Below are 15621 nucleotides of genomic sequence, written 5' to 3' on the forward strand. Positions count from 1 at the left end.
GGGTTGGAAGAGTGGACTAATCCAACCCAATATGCCACGTAGCATTTCCTAGTCCCCAGGCTCGACAGCTGGGCAGTGGGAGCCTGTTTATCACATACCAAAATGGAATATTTGCTGTAGCTGCCTGGCATATCATCCTTAAGGGTGCTTTTTGCCATCACATGCAAATAAGATGTTCATGAAACCAGGCAACAAACATGACTCCATTAAACTATCTCAAGTCTAATGACATTAGTGTCACATGGATACAAGTTGCCTCGTGCTATCAGTGCCACAGGAGAAGCTGTGGAGAGAAATATGTAACTGAAAAGTGTGTTCTTACCAGAGAGTTTCTGTGCCCTTACGAAGACACTCCCATTTCGACTCAATTTAGACTTTGATTCTGAGCCAGAACGGCCCAAGTTAAATATCGACTTCCATTTCTTGGACTTGGTAGATAACTTTCTTCTGGAACAAAAAAAAAAAATAGAGCTACCCTTTTGTTTTTTTCAGAATCTCATAAAAGTCCCTGAAGTCTTTCCCCTGAACACTTCCCTTCTTTTCCTCTCAAATCTCTTCTAATTCTAGCATATGCAAGGCATTGCTACATGAACACCTCTCCCTTATCTGCAAGTGATTTATCTGTACTGCTGATTTAACCATGTCAAGGATGGAAAGACACCTGAGCCAACTCTTCACACAGTTGGCTTTGGCATCATTCTACAGCAACTGTGATTGAGTGATCAACCATGCCTGCCTCCAGAAAGGAGATGTTTCTGGGGCTAGAACTGTCTTGTAACACAGTAAAGAAATAATTGCCTTTTAGATAGGTTTTGATGACAGTATGCAAGATAAATTCCAGAGAACTGATGGAATGTGTGCTATTGCCTGGTGCATGAAGCTATCCTTTAAAGTCCTCATGATTTATAGTTTTTATGAATTTGCAAAAATAAAAGGATCTGTTAATACAAATGGATATTAATGCTTCTCAGGTCAATCTGAATTTAATCATGAGTGTTGATCATATGCTAGTATAATGTAATAACTGAAAGGAGGAGGCTTAAGGGAATTAAATCAATTTCTTGTAAATGTCAGAGGAAGTGGGATGCCAGTTCCCTGTGTCTTTTCGGAAAGCCCAGCTTTAAACAGAAAGAAGCTGCTGTTCCTGAAGCCAATTTTCTTCTATGAATACTATTGCATGAAGCTCTGTTTCAGTTCCTTCGCGTACCCATTCTGACTCCTCCTTCAATCTTCAAGAGCAAGAACCATTTTACCTCCCTGTCTCACCCTCCAAAATTGGTTTTCTACCCCTTCTCACAGTTCTGCTTTTCTTTCAGATCAGTACTCAGAAAAGCACAAATCAGTCCTACGAAGAGTATTAACATCTTAGTGATAGGACTGTTCTCTTCAAGTGAGAAAGGAAAAGGCACTGTAGACAGGCAATACACCCTTTTGTTTTAAACTGGTTATCTTCTTGCCAGTATTCTATTAGACAGCTCATTTTTCCTTTAATATATCAAGTGTGAAGAAATATCTTTGCTACGGTGCTTTATGGGTCAGTAGATTAATGAGTCTCCTGCTGCAGAGGCTATAATCTCTCAGAACCAGGCAGTCAAGCAGCCATATATTAACAGATAGATAGACCAATAGATAAATAATTAGGCTGGGCACCAGTGCCAACAACTGCAGCAATGTAAGCTGAAATTGGACTCTTGTCAACATAGGTGCCACTATGTAAATATCTCGTGCTGGAGAAATTTTGCGTTGCTGCTTGGCTGTGAGCAGAGAGGAAGGTGGAGAAGGATGAAGCTGAGCAGGTCAGTACCATCAGGTGCGCTATGGACAAGCTACCAGCAGGTGGAACTCATATGAGAGCAGTGTCTGGACCTGCTCCTTGCCCAGCCCTCATTTAGTCAAACCTTGAACTCACACAAGGTCGCAAAGACAATTAATTCCTCCTGCAGGATGTTCTGCCCTAACGGAGGGACGAGGACTAGTGGAGCTATGAATCCAGCAACTGAAATGCTTCTCAGGAGCAGCTGTGCCTCTTGAGAAGAATATGCAATTTTCTCTCAATGGTGGCTGTAAATTCATGTGTGCAGGTGTGCGGCTTTCACACTAAGAGAAGTCTCATTCCTAATCATACTGGGGAACCTGCTCCTTTTACTCACACTTTACACTCTTCTTGGCACTTACTTGCTGTCAGGGAGGTCAACAACTGTGTGGAAGAGGGAGCCGGTTACAGGGACAATCTCAGGCAAGCTGTTCTCTCTCCTCTCCTTCCGAGCAGGGTGGGAGGCCGACAGACTCCGTGCCTGCGCTTCTTCCAGGCTCACCAGCTTCATCGGCAGGGAGGCCGAGGGGAGTGACAGATTTCTCACAACTGGTGCGTTCTCTGAAAAGCAAGAAAGTACATTCCAGCCCCGGGGTGAGGAGAGACGAGAGCAAGAGCTTTGTGTCTTTATTTGACTGGAACAACTCCTGTGGAGGGGGAAAAGGAGCAGCACGTGCAGAGAGAGAGGCTTTTGTCAGATAAGCCTTCCATCTCCCCAGCAACCTTATCCATCTGAGCGCATTCCCAGCAGGGGCCACACTTGCCAGCCAAAGGCTGCTTTGCACAGGCTTGCTGCCCCTGCTGTAGATGCACTGGTGTTAAAGAGGCGTCCCTGAAAAACACCAGGATGCATACATTCTCCTTCCTCCCTAGGTTTTGGAGCAGCTGAGTCCCCACCCAAGCCTGGTGCCTCATTCTCCCTCTCACTTCCACATCTTTCTCCTTCTTTTGTTCTAGGAAGGGGGACTGCTCTAAAAACCACCATTACTATACCTTCCCTTCGGGGCTACGGGGAGTACCTGCAGTACAACCAGGAGGCTTGGAATTTGCTAATCGATGTCTTGCCGTACTGCTGGTGGCAGTAAGGACACAGTTCCTCTCTCCCTGCCTTCTGCCAGGGCATAAACATGGGCATAGCAGTGGCACCTGCACCAGCACAGCACAGGTGCTGCAGGTCGAACAGGGCACTGCGCTGGAACCGCAGGCTCCAGGGACAGCCAGCAGGAAAAAGTGGATGGGATGAGCTGACACAGGGCTGGAGAGAAGAAGCATGGTTACTCTATCATTTCTGCAGGTGTCTTCCCAGTGTGTATAACAGGAAGACACATAGTGCTGAAATGATGTGAGATCACTGTGGTTCCAAGCCCTCTCACTTCTCAGCCTTTTAAGAATTTTGACAGCAAACCTGTCACTAGATAAAAAAATCAGCATCTCCCAAGTGTGTTGAAGTCCCAGTAAAAATAAATCAATCACTTCTCATAGAACTTCTCCAAGAACAAGACAGAAGTTTTTAAAACACAAGCAAAAGTTTTATCTTGGGAGTGTGGCCTCCGAGTTGGATGGATACAATGGCTGCAGGGCAGGTATCGCTGGTATGATAAATTATATGTGGGGAAGCCTGACAGAACCAAGAGTGTGGCTGATGCGCTTAGAGAGAAACTTAGGCCCAGACTGAGAAGCTAGTTGGGTGGTCTTCCTTCTGAAGAAGGGGTTAAGCCACGTGAGATCATGTGAAGAATGAGCCATAGGGCAATCTGGGAGCACACTGGAGGAGACTAGTACCCAGAAATATTGGAGATGAGGATGAGAAGGACTAGGGTAGTGAGGGATTGGGATCAAGGTGTATTTGGGGGAGTGTGTGAGCATTTCTAAGTGTTGATGCTTTTGAAATATTGGTGGAAGGGGATACAGTTAGAGCTATAGTACAGGGCAAGTGACACATAGGGTGGTTTGGGGAGGTTGTTACCAATGTTCTCTGCAGAGCTGGCTTTTCTGTTTTTGCTGAAGATCTGATCCACGTGATTCAGGATGAACTCTATCACCAACTGCTGGACTCGCACCTCCAGGAAAGCTGCATCCCCATTGCAGCCAACAGCCTCTATCTCCTTTGACCTGCACCAGGAAAGAGGTTTACTAGTAGCCAGAATTATTGTCACATGAGGCCTTTGGGAATGAGGAACTGGCTTTCTTCCTGCAAGACTTGGAACAGGGATGTTTTGGCCTCCCTTGCTGCATCTTTTGCTTTCGTTTGATCACCAAGCCCTCACCTTCTCTCTGCCTTTTCACTCTTTTAAAAATCTATTTCCGTTTTCTCTCTCACCTTTGTTATTTCTTTCCTGCCTGTTATTTTCCCTCCTTCCCTTTCACATTCTTCAGCTGTAGATAAAACTGACTCTCAAACTGCTCTCTTTTCTCCCTCTTTGGTCCCCCTTTAGCACTTTCAAAGTTAGCCCTGAAAGACAACACAGGAGCCTTCAAGCACTGCTTCCAGATCCCTGTGCAATGCTTCAATCATCTCTCCAAGGAGAGTTCAAATGAAATCCCTCAGAAACCTGCTCATGTTCTCCCCATGCCAGTTTTGCCAATGTTCTGCTGCGTGTCCCAGTAGGCTCTTCACTGCCCCCCTGCACTCTCACATTCTCACTCTTGCTCTCAGCAAAGAAACATTCCTTATCTTGACATGCCAAAGTGTTGCTGAAGAAATTATCTCTGGGCAATGGATCCTTTGTAAAGTTAATGACTGGTGTGTTAGATAATAGCTTGGGGCATTGCCAAGAGGATAACCATGTAAGGAGACTGCAGTTGCATTGCTTGCTCCTTTCTTATCCTCTCTGGGATATGCACTTACAATGGATTGCAAGAGGAAACAGACTTCAGTTTTTTTTGACAAGGACAGATGCTGGCATGAAAACTTCTCAGTAGTAAAGGCACACTTTGTGATGTTCGGTAGAGTAAGCATCTGAATCATTTTCAGAACCTGCTCTGCCTTTGTTGTGATTTGCCTGTAGCTCTCTTGCCAATGTCCCTCCAGCCTGCCCTGCAGCCTCCTCTCAGCCCCCCCCACCTCCTGGTTCCCTGCACCAACTCTGCCAATGTCCCTCTCCTGCCCAGCCCGCCTTATCTGGACTACCCCTGCAGAGCTCAATCCTCTCAACACACAGGTATGGGATAGGCGGGGAAGGCAACTTCACCAAAATACAAAACATTTAAATATAAAATTTTCAGATAAAATGTTTTCTTGTTCTACTCGGCTCTACAACATATCAGACAAACTTCTGCCTGCGCCTTATTTGGACCTCTTCTCAGAAAAGTGCCCAGCAAATCAATCAAAATGTAACTGGTGGTCTTGTGATCTGACATGAGCTGCCATCTTAAGTCTATCGAGCTCATTTCACTCATGCTGTAGCAGACCCGGATGCAAGACAGGCCTGGGATATTATTACCCTGTTTTCTTCCCTTCCAAGCCCTGCTGTCTCTCACCGCATCACTGCAGAAGCACTGGCACTGTCAGAAATGTCATTTCCGTTCCACAGTGATGAGCTAACTTGTCATTTTTAAATCAATGTGCTCAACTTACAAATAACAGCCTTATTTTTGAAGAAAAAAAAAAAAAAAAAAAAAAAAAAAGAAGTGAAGAAGCAAAACCACAAGTTTCCTTGGATGCTGGCAGTAAAACCTCAGATTATTCAACCTGGAAGAATTTTTTCCCATTGTAAGAGCTGCTTGCTCTACTCTAGCATTCCCTTTAGTTGTTCTGTTTTTTCCTGCCTCTGCTTTTCCCTCAGTGGATGCGTCTCTAGGCTCAGGTGCTGATGCTCCCCGTGGAGCTCAACATGGTGCTCAGGCTGGGAGGACTCTACTGTACCTGAGGAGATTGGGAGCCCACACCAAGGCCAGGTTTCTGGTGTGCATGTTGGTCATGTTGCTGAAGGAGGCCAGGTGAGTCAGGTGCTTGATCAGGTATTCCAGCGTTCTGCAGTGGTTTCACATGAATAGAGAGAAAATTGTCAAGTCCCTCACCGTGCGCATGGTTGTCTCCTCTGAGGGCTGCCCATTGCGGCCTGAAGTGTGAGACCCACCGGTGGGCTCTCCCTTCCACCCAGGTGACCAATGCTTGTCTACAGGGACAGCAGGTCTCGGGCTCAGCCTGGAGCTCGGAGTTGTCCCCTCCTCAAGGAGGGCAGTGTCTGCACAATAGGCCCCATTGAACTGAGGATTTACAGAGCCAGGATTTTGATGGGATGGCAGTGAATCCCTGAACATCCTTGCTCTGTGGTGGCCAAGGATGGGACATAAACCAATCAATCCTTAGCACGATGTGGGTGCAAGGGAGATGGCATCTGGGTAGGAGAAAGGGTTGGATCCTGCAAAGTCCGAGGGCTTAGCTCATGCTGAAGTGCCTCCAGAAGATCATCTGCTTCTCACCACACCCAGTACACTGGCCAAGGGTACCATGGTGGTCATACCCAGGGAGGAGGAGGATAGGCTGAGGCAGGGAGAGCCTGTTTAATGATGGCTTGTTCGATGACATTTAAATGCCAGATAAATTGTTGCCAGATTTGGAAATAGTGAGTCAGCTTTTGGGAATTAACTTCTGGAAATGAACTCTGTTGCTGTTTCAAGCAACGTTCCCTGATGGTGACAGCCACCACCCTGTTCCTCAGAGCCTGAGTGGACACATTCTCACCTGTAATGCGATGGTGGGAGCTCCTGGATGACATTTTGTATTCGTGCCAACTGCTCGTCCTCAGGGAAGCGTGATACTGCTTCCTGCGGAGATACAAGGAAACAGTCCACCCTGGCGACGGACTTAGGGGAAAAGGAAGAGGGATAAGGAAGGTCACACGAGACACCCTGTCTCTGAGGGAATGCTCTCTTGTTACCTTGCAGAGCTATTGGTAGGAGAAGTTGCTTTGTGTTCCCAGCACATCAGAGATTTGCCGTGCTGTTATTTCATGTATGGGTACATCTTCCCCACACCTTGCAACAGGGTGTTCCATGTTTTGAGGGGAGAGAGGGTTGAAAACTGAGAGCTTCAATTAGGAATTATGTTTCTTGTGTTTTTTTTCCCCTCTCTTTTTCCCTTCATTTAACAAGGATAGTGACGGGTAAAATAGAAATAGAGGGAAAGAGAAAAGTGAAAACAATGAAAAATGAAAAAGATGAATGAATGAAAACGTCCATCCCCCAAAACTGTGTTGAAATAAAATAGGTCTTTCAAGCCCAGTGTAATAAAAAAGGATTGGATATGCATACTCTATACTCATTAAAATAAGCCATATTTGTGTCTGTCATATGAAGATAACTAGAAATAGTCTGTGTGAGTTTTCATCTTACATGGTGGGAGAAGCCTTAGCAAAATCACTGTCCTGGTAGATTAATAAATTCCAATACTCAAGGTTAGAGTAGGTTAGACAGAATCGAGGTTATACATCTTGGTCTTGATCAAGTGTCTCTGGAGCAAAAGCTTAAAAAGCCATGATAAGCTTTTGTCTGCATTCCTAGGAGTTTACTGCATTGGTATCCATCTGTTCAGCTATTCCCTTTCAGTTTTTGTGCTGGGGGAGGGCAAACCACCAGCGACTTCAAACAATGCATGACTGTCTGGGAACCTCCTGCCTACCCTGCTGCCACTGGATTTTGGAGTGGGTTCAAAGAAAGATGCTGGGACCCACGCTGCCAGCAGAAGCTTTGCCTACAGACAGACGTCAGCACTGCTAGGAAAGGAGAGGAAGGAAATAACCCGTCCCAAACCACCCGCTGCTTAAACATCATCAACCTGAAATTACGAGTTACGACTACGGAAGCATCTTCTTGTCCTTGCAATCCCTACGACATCTACACTAACGATGCTGCCATCTCTGTTCAGGTCACTGTCCTTTTCCCTGCAGACCATTTCTCATGTACAACCAACGGTAAACCAAATCTAGCTAGTTTCAAGGTCAGAGATGAATACGAATATATTTTATTCCCTAAGACTGGGAATTAAGATCTATGCCCTCTAGCTTGAATTTACTCATTGGTGTTACAGCAAAGAAAAATGAGTGAACTCACCAGTTTGGTGTATGTGAGATGTGGATGCATTTCTTTTGCCCAAATTAAAGGTAGGTTAACGCCTTGTACTACATTTTACCCATAACAACAGCAGTGGGCCAACTGATTATCTTTGTCACAAGCTCACACTCATACAAATGCCCGAACATTGCCATCTCCACAGGCCAGGAATCAAGCCTTGCAGTGCCACAGACGGGCCATGTCACAACACTGCCAACACCAGTACAACTCCTCCATGACCTGCATTGCCCCCACAGGCAGCTGCACATGTGCATGAATCAGGTCTCTGCCAAGGAGAGCAATCCACAACAGCAGTGTGCCAGGCCGCCTGTTGCAAAACACCTGAATTGCGAATGATAAGCCCTTGTGAATTGAAAAGAGCTGGCTGTACACTTCATTTCCAACCGTAAGCAGGAAACAAAACTGTTCTGAGATTTGAGAAAGTGATGCTAACTTTCTCCTTGTTTTCATTGTTATTCTGCTGAAACAATGCCTTGGTGAGGAGGAAGGACCAAGCAAAGGACCCCTTCTGAGGCATGTGACTCCTCAGGAGGTTTAGGGACAGCCCTTTCACTGCAACAAATAGGAATATTTAAAAGTTTGAAATCAATCCTTTAAAAACAAAGAAACCAACAAACAAAAAACACTATTACAATCAGCCTAGAAATCCTAAGAACAAGAATTCTCACAATCTTCATACAAGGTTTCCAGCTGAATGACCTTACCCAAAGATGAAGAAAGAGAGGAATGCAAATTTTAACTAGTGCATCTAAAACATTATATTTCAACCGGATTGTACACAGAATTTTCTCTCCTGATTTGTGCTGATTTTCATTCCTACATTTAACTTCCAGTTCTCAAAGACCTAATGCTTAGACAGCAAGTGAATACCAGATTTTCTGTGGTCGTGACCCATTCAAACCTCCAAGTCACATTTCTGACCCACATGTGTTGTGCCTTTGAAATCTGAGGACCTTTCCAACTTCAGGATTAGAACAGCAAAATACAGAAATCAAGGAAGAACCAATAACTCCATTTATTACACGTCCGCTAATCACAGCATGAATTCCAGTTGTTTATATTTTCATCTCACAAACAGGAAAAGAGCACTCTGAGGATGGTAGAAGGTAGGTATCTAAAACAATTTAAAATCCTGGATTTCTTTTTTTTGACTCTGATGGTGATTCTAGGAATGCACAATTCACAAAAGCCTCAAATAACAACTTGAACTGAGACCAGAGAGAGGAGGTAGGCTTGGCCTCCTACAGATGATTTGTCCTGAAGGACCATCCACCTCTATGCCCAGGTTGGAAGGAGCCAAGCAGAGTCAACTTATCTATTCCATGAAACAAGCAGCCAGCACCAGAATACTAGATGGAAAACTGGGGAGCATGAGAGGGCACCATTCTGCAAAGGTCAACAGCCTATGAGGTCGTGACTGGGATGTTACATCCATGAATGATGACCAAAAGGCCAATCCCTCTCTAGTCATTAAGAATTTGACTTTCCTTAGCCACAAATATCTGAATCACCCTGATGACTCAATGTGGAGCCTATCCCGTCTCAGAAGCAACTCTGAGTGAGTCAGTCTGGGATTAGCATGCATCCTTTACTCCTACTAGAGCTCTTCTGCCTAGGCACAGCTGCCACCATTCCCTGTTCAGACACCCCACGCACATGCACGCTCCTATAGTGCTTTTTCTGGTCCTTGGGGATTTGGTCTTTTTTATTTCTTTCCTCCCTGTATCTGACTGTGTTTCCTGTCAGCTGGGTTACCCATTATAAATCTCCACTGAGCAGAATTATGTGAATAAGAGATTTTGTGGCAGAGCAAACTAAGAAGACGGAGTTTTAAAAAAAAAATCCCTTTTAGGTCAATCAAAAGTGATAACATTTGGGGGAGCTGGCACAAGATTTTTAAAAACAGTTGTTCAAGGTTGACTAAGGTTCACATTTCAACCAAAAGTGAAAGAAAAACTCATTTAAATTTGGGGCTATTTAACCCTTTTCTGAAAGATGTTTTATTTAAGAGCTGGATGTGTTGATTTAAAGTTGAAACATTTCCTTTAGAAAGTATTTGTAAAAGAAACATTTGGATAGTTACAGAAGTGTTTTCCCTTTTGTTTTTGAATAAAACTATTTACCAAATGTATCTGACCAAAATCTGCAAGTCATCATCTCAAAACTGCACTTTTCAGCAAACATTCTTTCCTAAAAAAGTTTCCATCTAAATCTTCATGTTTCCTTTATAGCATTTTTCTTTCATAAATCAGTAATGATAGCCAGAAAGACACCAGCCAAATATCTGCAACAAGAATGAGGCTCATCAGTTACTATGAATGGTTCAATTATACCCTGTATTTTCAAGGTCCTATTCACCCTGACTGTCTCCATTTTGGAGATCCTATCCTATATCCTAACGATCCCTATATCTTGAGGGTATAGGACAATTTTTCACATCTGCTCAGAGTTGTGATTGAGGTTTTGACTATCCACCACCTCAAAACACAGCATAGTCTTACTTAAAAATCATCATGGAAATAGAAAGACACCTAGCACTTTTGTGTAGCTGTCAGGCAGCACAGCAAGGCTAGCAAGTTCTTGTTCCCCAGCTCAGTTATAGTCCCAAGCAGCTACGTGACTTCTTATAGCCAGTTGCTGGTTCTTATAGCAAGTTGACTGGTCTCTTTTTTCTCTGCCCTACAGTACGATCCCTTGCACAAGGCGTCTTTGAAGAATGTCTTCTTGTGTGGACCGCATGTATTTTTCTCAGGGCCTCCTGAGCCATAGCATTGCTGTTTGGAAATGCTTGACTCAGGGTAGAGGTAATGCAGATAGCAGCACCTGAAGCTAAGCTTGCTTGTCACTTCCCATTTCATCTCGACATGATTTTGCAAAATTTCTTCTATGCAATATCCAGCATTTTTGGCGATGCCTGTCCTCTCCACCCCCCAGCAAATGAGAAAGAGTAGGATGATAGCAATTCTTAACAAAGGACGGATGTTTCTAGCACTGAGAAAATAATCTTTCCCATTCCCCCACCCCTGTTGTTTGAAGAAGCTGGTGAATGCTTTTAATCTGAAAATTCACACCTCTAGCATGGACAATTTCAGCCTGAATGACTAGATTTAAATTTGTTGGTGTCATAGACAGCTAAAAGTGGATTTAGAAGGGTAAGAAACAGGCAGCCTTTACGACAAGTATAGCTTGCGCTGCCACCTTTTAATAAAATATTATGTCACCAATATTAGCCAACTCTCTTAAAAATTCAGGCTTCACAGTCATATTTTCCAGCTCCCTGCCATCTTCTCTTACTGTATCCATGTATAATCTATGGTTGTTTTGAAGAATCGATTTACTACTCTTTGAATTACAATCCATTTAAACAAGGTTGGAGATTTCTGCTTGGCCAGCTGCCACTTTCCTCTGCTGTTTGTATTTATGATATGATCATGACAGACCTGATATGTCATAGCTGGCATAACCTGTGTCATCATTTGCTCTCTGACAAACTCTGTGAAAATGCTACAGATGCAAAAAAGAAGTCGATACTTTACACATGGATTGAGCAATCCATTTGTTCAGGTGTCAAGGACTGTGGAAGGAACAGGGAAGAGGAAACCACTCCCCTGTGATTATGATCAGAGGCCCCAGGTGACCCCAAGGGCTCTCAGTGATGGACAGTAATGAGGAAAACAAAGAGAATTAGCCATTCTGGAAGGAGGTGCACAGTGGGGAGAAAGAGTAACACCAGGGAAGCAGCGCAGTGAATAAAATGAGCAAAGGGAAGGAAACAACAGAGAAAACGAGCGAAACAAACATGAAAGCGGGGAGAGAAACAAGGACAGGGAAAGACAGCCAGTGCAAGATGAGAAGGGAAGAGCACTGGGAAGTGTTTATACAGATTCATGCACCAGAAGCCAGGACACCAGATTGAAACCCAAACAGCTGTCATGGGGGAACCTGTGACATGTCCACACTTCTGGTTAGGAATAAGGGCAGGAAGAGGGCTCACCGTGAATTTCTTGTAGAGCTCATAAGTGAGGAGAGGGTTGGGCAGCTCCCTGAAGTACAGCTTGCAGAGAGACCCCACGCAGTGGATGTCCTGGAGGTAAACTTCCCTTGTCAGGTCCGGGCATTGGTCAGAAACAAACTCTTGTCTGAAACAACACACAGACATGGCAACCTAGTTGAATAAGAGCTGTAGCATGCCTAAACTCCACTCTGCATACCCTTTTACAGCTGGAGGATAAAACAAACTGGAAAGCAGAGATGACTGTATTATCTGCGGCCTGGCCCAGCCTGGGACCAAGCCTCAAGGTTTCAGCTAGGCTCTGGCTGCCCCAGCATAGTCCCATGAGGGGCCCACCAAAGTGATATAAAGAGATCTCTCTGTCTTGAAATGAGAAAGAACAACTCAGTATTTGTGCTGAGACACTCCAGGCCCTTCCCATTAATGGACACAGAAGGAGACTTCTTTTCTTTGTCACAGACTAATCCCCGAAACACTGTATTTTCCTGCTACCAGCTTCAGAGACAGTTCCCATTCTGCATCAGTGCAGAGCTCTATTGGCCCCAATACGTACTTGAGGGACTAACAGCTCAAAGATGCTGAGCAATGCCACCAAATCCCTCTGGCACTCAGACAGGTTACCCTTACCTCAGCTTTTGAATGTTGGACGTCACTCCTGAGAGACGGTAGATCCCATCCACAATGCCATGAGTCTCAATGAACTCTGCACAGCTCTTCAGCACATAGGGGACTAGGAGAAGAAAGCAAAGCAAGAAACACAGTGAATATACAACAAGAGCTTCCACAAGTCACCACAGAGGAGACAGTTTCATCAGACAGTACTGGAGGCTGTCTGCAGACACAGGAAAGTGTCCAGTAACAGGAGAAATACAGGGCAAACAAAAAAAAATAGCCCCCACAAAGTAGCCGTGGCTAATTTGTGGAGTAAAGATATGCAGTGATTCTGCCATGTGACAATTACTGAGCCTGAAGTCACAGAAGCACTGTGGGAAGAAAGGTAGGTTTTCTCTTTTTTCTTTTTTTCTATTTTTTTTTCTTTTTTCCTTTCCAGAAAAAGAGGCATTTTCACTCTAATTGAAAGCATGAGGTAAAGCATGTGGTCCCAAGAACCTCCCCCCTCCCCAGGATAGAGCTCCAGCCTTGCTGAATCAAGCCAAAAGGTCTGATTGGCTTGGATAAAACTCAGAGAAGCATTCACACTTCCATATAAGCCTACATACCCACAGTTTAGTACTCATAAACTTCCACAGAGGGGGTATAAAGTTCAAATATTGACTAGATCTGCACACTGGCAAAATCTGACATTGGCTTCAAAAGAACTCCATCAACATAACCAGCCAAGGACTTAATCAGCCTTAAAGTTGAGAGGAGCCTGAGGCACAGCATTTATATCCAGACCCGGACCCAAAGCTTGTGTTTATTTTTTTCCATTATATAGGTAGAGGAAACCCTCATCCCCTTGGTCAGACCAAGCCTCTCTGTCCCCAGTACTATAACAACCCTAGCTATAACAATAACAGTAAGAGAGTCCTTCCTTATTAGGTGCTAGAAACTACTGTGTATTTAATGCAATGCTTCACACAGCCATAAGCACAGAAGCCAGTAAATGCAGAAGTTGAAGTTCCTCGCTGTAATGCTGACTCTGCTGCACTGCACATTCGGAAAGCTGTGCGGAAGAAAACAGGCTAAGCCACACATTTTACTGGAAAGCCAGGCATAGAAATTACTGCATCTCTGTGACACCACAGAGATAATGCCTCTGGCTGGACCTTCCCTGAGTTTTTCTGCCTGAGTTCAGGGCCATAATGACATATTAACACATGCTTCATCCCACAAGATCCAAAGACAGCACCCCAAGGACGGCCTGAAAAACAAAGAGCTGGTACATTGTTGTTTTTCTCCTAGGTGCCGCTGAGGCCAGAGCCAGCTCATGGTTTCTCAGAAGTGTGGGTTTGCTCCTACCACACAGACCAGGGCCTTGGCTCTGGTGAGGAGGGCTCCCAGGCTGGTGCCTTACCTCAGTGACACACTCTTGCTGAGCCCAGAGAGCCAGGGAAGTGCCGCCCGTCTGCCTCTCAGCTGGCACCAAGGGAGTTAAAGAGGTTCTTCTTGTGCATCCCTTCTCTTCTCAGCATGGCCAACCCAAATGGAGGGGGAGTGGCAGCAATTCCTTGGAAACCTGATTGATCCAAACAGGCTAATTCTCTTTGAAAGAGGCCAAAGGAGCCTCTTCAGAACAACAGAGAAAATTGTCTTTTATTTTTTTAGTTTGTTTCTTTGTTTTTTGAATCAAGGACTCATAATACAGGTTAAAATAGCCATGTTGGGTCATGCTTGAAGTCCGTAGGGTGATTTTTAAGATCTCCACGTTGCTGGGCTAGGACTAAGTACCAGCTGAACCTCTTGCAGGGGCCCTAGCCTACCACAACAACAATGTTCATGGAAAACCAGTGAAGACTACATGGTATAAGATTTCTCCACGGCAGTCATGGACTTTTTCATATCATATTCCAAAAGGAACATGGGAAGCATTCTTTTCAGTGCCTACAGCACCCACTTACTAAAAGGACTAGGTGACATGGAAGGATACAGAGCAAAATAAAAGTACAACATTTCCTAAATATCCTGCCCAAGTGACGCATCAAGAAAGAGAACCTTCCTTTCTCCAAGTAAGACTTGGTTATCTGTAACCACAGCAGAGAACTCAGATCATATGATGGTGAGCACGCTAGAAATAAAGACAAGGAAAGAAAATAACTTCAAGCCTCTTCTTCATTTTTGTCTGGTTAAGCTGTAATGTCTTTGAGGCAGAAGCTATGGGTACATGGCATATTAAGATTGCCTTCTTGGTTGGGGTCTGGGAATAAAAGTGAAATAAGCAGCAAAAATGAAAGCAAGGCAGATCCATCATCACTTCAGACCCACAGGGGTGGGAAAATGTGTGAACGCCATGCCATCTAGAAAAAAAAAAGACTGAATTGAACAGAAAACCTATCTGAGGAGGAAATCCACTTGCCAAGGTCTGTCAGAAAACTGAGCAGCCTTTCATATAGACAAACTGTATGTGATGGTGTCTAGCTGCCACACGAATGTAGTCTGTACCAACAGTGACCTTTGTTTAACACTTTTTAAAACCTCAGTGTGAAGAACAAGGACACCAAATAAAAATGCATACATTGATGTTTGTTGTGACTAATTTGACCTCTTGCAAGGAAGATCTATTAAATCACACTTTTTTTTTTCTGTTTGTCTTGTTTTGTTTTGTTTTGTTTTGCTGAGGTTTAAATTTCCTTGGGATAAATTAGGTCAAGAGGCCTCAGGCACATAAGCAAACCTCTTATACATAGACTGGAGAAGGATAGCTCCATCTGTTGAGGACGGAAAGAAAAAAAAAAAAAAAAGGGGGGGGGGGCTGAGGGGAATAATCTGCAGCAAACATAAAAAATTCAACTCATTTTTAAAAGTGGGTGAAGACTGCACAGTAGAGACAACCTTATAGACCACAGATGGACAATACGCACCAAGCTCTGCCAATATCTTTTACACCAGCCCTGCAATCTTAACTGCTTTTCCAGCCCTGGGCTTCTCACATATTTCTGCCAATGCCCTTCACTCATCATGAACATAACTTCCTGCCATACCAGGTCTTTGACTCTAATGAAGAGAAACAGCTAGTCATGCCAAAATGTGTGGCGGTTCTGTGATGTCAATAAAATCCCAC

At 44.3% G+C, this 15621-nt stretch overlaps 1 protein-coding gene across 2 annotated transcripts in view; it reads right to left on the bottom strand.

Annotated features, from left to right (window-relative positions):
- The window catches only part of ARHGAP31 (Rho GTPase activating protein 31), a 60554-nt gene that overhangs the window by 12598 nt on the left and 32335 nt on the right, over positions 1 to 15621 (bottom strand). Inside the window, exons 2-8 of one of the 2 annotated variants that reach the window (XM_035540387.2) lie at positions 12528 to 12630; positions 11883 to 12027; positions 6501 to 6583; positions 5679 to 5786; positions 3780 to 3925; positions 2176 to 2374; positions 323 to 447 (exon numbers count right to left, since the gene is read on the bottom strand). In XM_035540387.2, the coding sequence (XP_035396280.1) occupies positions 323 to 447; positions 2176 to 2374; positions 3780 to 3925; positions 5679 to 5786; positions 6501 to 6583; positions 11883 to 12027; positions 12528 to 12630 (909 nt within the window). The remainder of the gene's footprint in view (positions 1 to 322; positions 448 to 2175; positions 2375 to 3779; positions 3926 to 5678; positions 5787 to 6500; positions 6584 to 11882; positions 12028 to 12527; positions 12631 to 15621) is intronic. The other variant, XM_035540388.2, reaches the window with a different exon arrangement.

The sequence above is a fragment of the Cygnus atratus genome, chromosome 1, assembly GCF_013377495.2.
Source record: "Cygnus atratus isolate AKBS03 ecotype Queensland, Australia chromosome 1, CAtr_DNAZoo_HiC_assembly, whole genome shotgun sequence".
Lineage (NCBI taxonomy): Eukaryota > Metazoa > Chordata > Aves > Anseriformes > Anatidae > Cygnus > Cygnus atratus.